General features: G+C 41.0%; 1 protein-coding gene across 1 annotated transcript; it reads right to left on the reverse strand.

Moving 5' to 3' along the window:
• Positions 1-1377: 1377 nt before the first annotated feature.
• Positions 1378-5825, reverse strand: LOC124419549. Its single transcript, XM_046949532.1, has 2 exons — positions 4070-5825; positions 1378-4010 (listed from the first exon to the last, which is right to left on the reverse strand). Exon 1 carries the CDS (start codon positions 5437-5439, stop codon positions 4225-4227), a length of 1215 nt encoding a protein of 404 aa, XP_046805488.1. The 5' UTR covers positions 5440-5825; the 3' UTR covers positions 1378-4010; positions 4070-4224.
• Between the last annotated feature and the right edge of the window lie 720 nt (positions 5826-6545).

A 6545-nucleotide genomic window follows, 5' to 3' on the forward strand; every position in this document is an offset into this window, starting at 1 on the left:
AAATTATTGGTATTTACAACTGAAATTATTATTTATTAAAACCCAATTTGTGGATTATGTGTATTTTTAAAATATATTTCATTTTATTTAAAATATTTACAATAAAATATGAATCTGTATAAACTTACAAAACGTATATATATTATTTGATGACTGATGAAAATTTGATGTTTATGTGCGGGGATTTTTTTCTTCATCCTAACATGTCTAACATGCCCAAAGGAGTACTACCTTTTCGCAGCTGTAAAATTAAGAAAACTAATAGAAAATAACACAAAAAAGATTAGGAGATTTAAAAGAAATTTAACATTACCTTTATCTTTCCGTATTTATTTATCCTCAAATGTAATTTGTCTTTTTATTAAATATAAATTCATTTTATTTTATTTATTTTTATGTACGTCATCTAAAATTACCAACTTGTTGGTTGTGAACATCGAAATTGGTTCCTTTAATCATCATTTAATTTTAAATAATTGTTTCCATTAATAATTGGTTGCAGTGCCCAATATTTTTTACTCTCTACTATTTTTCAGTTGCAACGACTGGTTGGTTGGTTGGTTTACGTGGTAGTTCACTACACGCGAACTGTCAAGTAGAGTCAAAGAGACCCCGTTTTGACCGGACCACTCCACTCGTCAGATGTTGAATTTGTAGTATTAGATCCAGCCCGTAGCTGTGAGAAATCTGAGGATATCATTAAGCCTAAAGACAGATATCTCGCCAAGGTTAGATATGAAGTAATTGCCAAGGAAGCGGTTTCTCTTTACGGCCAGAGCAGGGCATTCACAGAGGAGATGGAAGACCGTTTCTTCCTTTTCCCTGTCTTTGCAACTGCGACAGTGATCATTGAAAGGGAGCCCAAGCCGACTTGCGTGTCTGCCTATTACCCAGTGTCCTGTTATTACTGCTATCAGCCTCGATATGTCCCGCCTACTTCGATTTATAAGGTGTCTTGTGCGTTTCTCATTGAAGGAGGGCCACAATAACTTGGCCCCTTTACATGTGTCTAGGTTATTCCATCTGTTTTCAGCTTTTTGAAGAAAGAATCTGAGGATATTGCTCTTGATATAACTTAACGGAGTTGCTACTGGAACGGCGTCGGAGATATCAAGAGCAGATCCCGTTCTTGCAAGCTCATCTGCCTGTTCATTACCGTAGTAGTCCCTATGCGCAGGGACCCAAACAAGGGTAATGTCAGACAGCCGACCCAGCATTGACAGATCCTTCTTGCATTGTCTGACTAATAAGGAAGTAGTAGTATAAGAGTTTAGTGAGAGAAGTGCCGCTTGACTATCGACAAAGATTCCTATGTTGCCGCGAATATTGAGGTCATGTAACACCCTACAGGCTGACATTATCGCAAAAATTTCAGCCTGAAAGACACTACAGTTGTTGGGAAGACGATGGGATATACTTACCCCAGCTTCTTCACAAAAGACACCAGAACCAACGCCGCAGTTCATTTTAGAACCATCTGTAAAGATTCTGGTGGTATATTCGCTCGGTAGATTACCTCTACACCACTCGCTCCTGGAAGGAACTCTGACTTTGAAGACTCTATCAAAGTCCGTGTGTGGGGTAATATAGTCGGATGGTTGGTTCAAGATTGGAGGTAGCAAGCTTAAAATCTTAGCGTGTCCATATGTTCTTGATATCCAACTTCCGGATGAGTTAAGTCTTACTGCGCTACAAGCAGATATGGTCATTATGTGCAGATCTATGGGTAGGATATGCAATATAGTGTTCAGAGCTTCTGAAGGACTAGTTCTTATGGCACCTGTTATCCCAATGCATGCTGATCTCTGAACTTTGTATAGTTGATCCACAACAAACTTCTTCTTAGTTGAAGTCCACCATACAAGAGATCCGTATGTAAGAATAGGACGTACTATGGCTGTGTACATCCATTTAACTATGTTGGGACTAAGTCCCCATTTCATTCCAAACATCTTACGACAGGTATAGTAGGCGACCGTTGCCTTCTTGACTCTGTGCTGGATGTTGAGTTTCCATGATAATTTGGAGTCTAGAATAGTTCCTAGATATTTGGCATTGTTTGATAAGGGGATTTCGCGGTTTTTTAACCGTGGCAGGTTGAAGCTTGGAATCTTGGTCTTTGTTGTGAATAGTACCAGTTCTGTCTTACTTGGATTTACTCCTAGACCACTGTCTGTGGCCCAATTACTGAGTAGCACCAGAGCACCAGACATAATATCGCTAATCACGTCTGGGAACATTCCTGATACCAGTATCACAACGTCGTCCGCATAGGCAACGACCTTTATCCCTCTGTTGTCCAGTTCCTTAAGAATCGTATTAACAACGATAAGCCAAAGTAGTGGAGAGATTACACCGCCCTGAGGTGTGCCTCGTTCAACTCGTTTGGACTTAACGCTGTTACCAAGACTTGCAGTAATAATTCTAGATTTCAACATAGTTACCAACCAGTTGCTGATATATTCTTCAACATCCAGATTAGCGAGAGCTTGTTGAATTGCAGAAGTATTTACGTTATTGAAGGCACCTTCTATGTCTAAGAAGGCTCCCATAGTGTATTGTTTGAATTCGAGGGATCTTTCTATAACTCTTACAACCTCATGTAGAGCTGTCTCAGTAGATCGTCCTTTAAGGTAGGCATGTTGACTGGTTGAAAGCCGTGATGAGCTCTCTAGCCGTTGCCTAATATGTGAGTCGATGAGTCTTTCCAGCGTTTTGAGTTGAAAAGATGAAAGACTAATTGGACGAAAGTCCTTCGCATTTTCATGACTCCTTTTGCCAGCTTTGGGAATAAAAACGACCTTAACCTTTCTCCAGTTTACCGGAACATGGTTGAGAGAGAGGCTGAGCGTGTATATTCTATGAAGCCAGGGGATGATATATTCTTTTGCACTTTGTAACATCTTTGGCAAAATGCCATCAGGCCCTGGTGATTTGAAAGGGGAAAAACTATCAATCGCCCATGAGATTCTATCATAAGAGATGATATTTTCATTGATTCCCGTTAGAGTCCTACTGTCAGTGAAGATTTCCTTGACAGCATCTTTGCAGCCAGGGAAGTGAGTATTCAGTAGGATGTCAAGAGATTCTGCCGAGGATTCTGACCAAGTGTCGTCCTTCCTCTTAATATAGGTTGGATTAGATTGGCCTTTAGCAAGAATTTTGCTAAGTCTAGCAGAATCCTTTGTGTTATCTATAGATTCGCAGAAACTTCTCCATGAGGTTCTTTTTGCGAGTGCTATAGCTTTCTTATAAACTTTTAGTTTGTCGCGGTATGGCTGCCACGATTTATTGTTGTAGCATGTGTTAAAGGCCCTACGTGTTTCCTTACGTAGCTTAGATAGTTCCGAATTCCACCATGGAGGGAAGCTTTTCTTTGCCTTTGTGATTGGACAGGAGACTTCGAAAGCCTTACCTAAGACTTTGCTAAAGTGTTCTTCTATCTTTTCAAGCCCAGTGATTGAATCATCAACCACTGGAGTTTTCTTGAGCTTATGTCTAAGGATCCCTTTATATTTGAACCAATCGGTTCTTCTTGGGTTCCTATAGACCATTTTTTCCGTCGAGTTTTGTAATATAATATCGAAGAGGATCCAATTGTGATCTGAAAAAGATTTTTCATTGGATACCCTCCACCTATCAACTGATATTTTAGATCTGTCGCTAATGAGTGTAATGTCCAGTACTTCCTCCCACCCATTATAATTATCCGTACTTGGAAAAATGAAAGTAGGTTTGTTGCCAGAGTTACATATGTTTAGGTTGTTAGTATTAATGAAATTGAAGATTGACTCACCCCTTTCATTAGTTTCGCTGCTACCCCAGATTGTATGCCTTGCATTGGCATCACAGCCTAGGATTATGTCGTCAGATGTCTCAATTACGGCCAGGAGATCGCTCACTTCGTCTGGTGGTGCTGTCTTCTCGTGTGCCATATAGCTTGAGGCAATCATGAAGCTTCTGTTGTGCGGTAGCTCGACCTTTGCGACTGTTAGGTCTTCTGAGCTAAGCTGTGTACAAAGAAAAATGTTAATCGATTTTTTAGCAATTAGACATGATCGTGGCCTACCATTACTTCTTGCATATAGTATGTTGTATGTAGATGCTGGGAACCCTTTAACTTCTGAGTCCGTGACCCAGGGTTCTTGAACCAGGCAAATGTCCAGGTTTTCCTCGGCTAGGAGAACCCGTAGATTGTCTGAAGCACACTTTGAGTGCTTCAGATTAATTTGCACTATCTTTAGTGCCATTGTCAGGTTTAATAGGTGGCTCGGAGAGTTTCATGCCAGTGAGCAGAGAGTTGGCAGCTTCCATCTCATCCGTCTCTTCACTCCCCGATTTTGTCGGCCGGAACACCTTTACTTTGGCGCCCCTCACCCCAAAGAACAGCCTAAAGCCCACCTTCTCCAGCTCAACGGAGCCAGCTTCTGTGATGGCGAGAATTAGACATGTGTGCCCTTCGCCTTGTTCTGTGCGGATGATAGCCCAGTCATTCATGTGTATGTTGGGATTCTGCCGTTTGAGGCATTCCAACATCTTGGGTGCTTCGGCGCTCATCTTTGGTAACCAAACTCTTGCACGAGGTCTCATTGGAATTTCCTCAGCAGGGATTAGTTTAAGGCTTAAACCTACCCATGCATCTCTAATCTTAGTGATGCATTTGTTGAGGAACCCCTTTGAGAATTCGTCCAGGCATTTGATCACCCTGTATCCCCGGTGAATCTCACTGGAGTCAAAACGGGGTACCTTGTCGTCTTTGTTAGTGAGCAAGTGTTCCATAACGAGCTCAGTTAATTTAGACTCAATGGTACCCCATTCTGTTACTACAGGGTTGATGGCCCCATCTTTTTCAGTAACCAGAGCCATTAGGAGGTGGTCCTTCACCACTTCGTTAAATGGTCTTCTGGCAGTTGTCGTGATGGCTACAGGTCCCGGAGTGGTTTTGCCTTCTATTACCTTCCTCCTTTTTGGCGATTTACCATCCTCAACCTGTGAGCGGTTTCGCTTGGACCTTTCGGTTTCAGCAGCCATTTTGGATGTGCTGGGTGCGGTCTCCAAAAACTTTTGGTACTCATCCACCACAGCTTGATATTTGACGCGATCATCTTCATCGCGTTCATGAGGTGTACCATTAGCAGCATTCTTGGCAATCTTGTCGAGAATGAAAACAGCCTTGGTATATCTAGCTTTGAGGATGTCTTTCTGACTTTTCCTTTTTGGCCTTTTTTTCCTCGAATTGTCGCCAGCCTTGGCGTCGGATTGAGGAGTATTTGTCGGGCTTTTTGAGGGTAGGAGAGTGCTATGTCTTTCATTCCCACTACCTGAAGGACTCACTACCGTCTCTTGACTAGAGGCGAGAAGTTCGTCCTCGGATGAGGATCCAATCTCATCCTTTCTTCGTTGTTTTTGTTTTTGTTTTTTTTCTGTGTTAGTTTCCATATGTTGGTCCCACGAGTAGGCACGTAAGGGAAGAGACGATCCATGCAGTGACGGCGTACATGGACTAGACTAGGATTTACAACCGGTCCGTGTCGTGGCACCGGAGGGGAGCTGTTAGCGACTAATCTTCTTTAACCACTGATTAGCCATTCAGATTCTCGGCACTGCTACCAACCACCTTAACCTTACAAGTGGGGGATGGGGAGGAGACGGGATTGTTTATAGGAAAATTGGGAATTGAGGATAGGAGGGATAACCTTTGGTCATGAAGGCTTTTGAGTTCAGTGTCTTCCAAATACAAAGGGCTTATGCCGAGTGTATTTGCAATGCAAAAGAACCACAGCCAACACTAAAGCCACCACATCGCGGCAAGATTGTTATCCAGGTGGTGGGTTGCAACGACTAATATTTGATGTTCTGACGTTTCAATTCTAAATAAAAATCGGCTTCTTTTACTGAATTCACAAAAATAATTAATAACCGATACAATTCAGTTCAAATTACTGATATGGAAATTGTTAACACCACAATTCGTTTATAATTATGGTTTTTTAGTACTGAATATAGAAAATTAGTTAATTTTACAGATTTTTAATAACAGCGATAGAATTTTAATTAATTTAACTAAATATTTATTATGCTAACCGATTTCCAGTCGATCTTTTTTCTGTGTGTATTGAAAGTCTTGGGCCATTAATCTAATCTGAATATTTTCTTAGTTTCATAGTTACATACATGTTTGGACGAACCGTTAAAGCACCCTAAATTCACATCACCAATAGGATTACAACATAATAGGTATTTCATTTTGTAGCATTGGTAACTTTTCGGTTTTCCGATGTGGAATCCAAATTTGCCTGATCCAAAATTTGATCTAACACTAATGTCGACTCTTACTATCTCTGGAAGAAATAAGGAAACATTAAAAATTTGGCGAAATAATAAAAATTAAGAAACTGATTCGTTATGAAAAAGGCGAGCGAATTCTTAGATATGAAGGGCTTTATGTCTTCGTGCTTCTACAATTCCGGTTCGAAAGACTTCATGTTCAAATGTTGAGTGCTGGTCCAAAGAGTGAAAATTGTGTGGGTGGTAACTAGTTGTTG

This window comes from Lucilia cuprina, chromosome 4 (assembly GCF_022045245.1).
Source record: "Lucilia cuprina isolate Lc7/37 chromosome 4, ASM2204524v1, whole genome shotgun sequence".
Lineage (NCBI taxonomy): Eukaryota > Metazoa > Arthropoda > Insecta > Diptera > Calliphoridae > Lucilia > Lucilia cuprina.

Coding starts and splice junctions, on each gene's coding strand:
- LOC124419549 (XM_046949532.1), bottom strand. CDS start 5,439: ATGGAAACTAACACAGAAAAAAAACAAAAACAAAAACAACGAAGAAAG.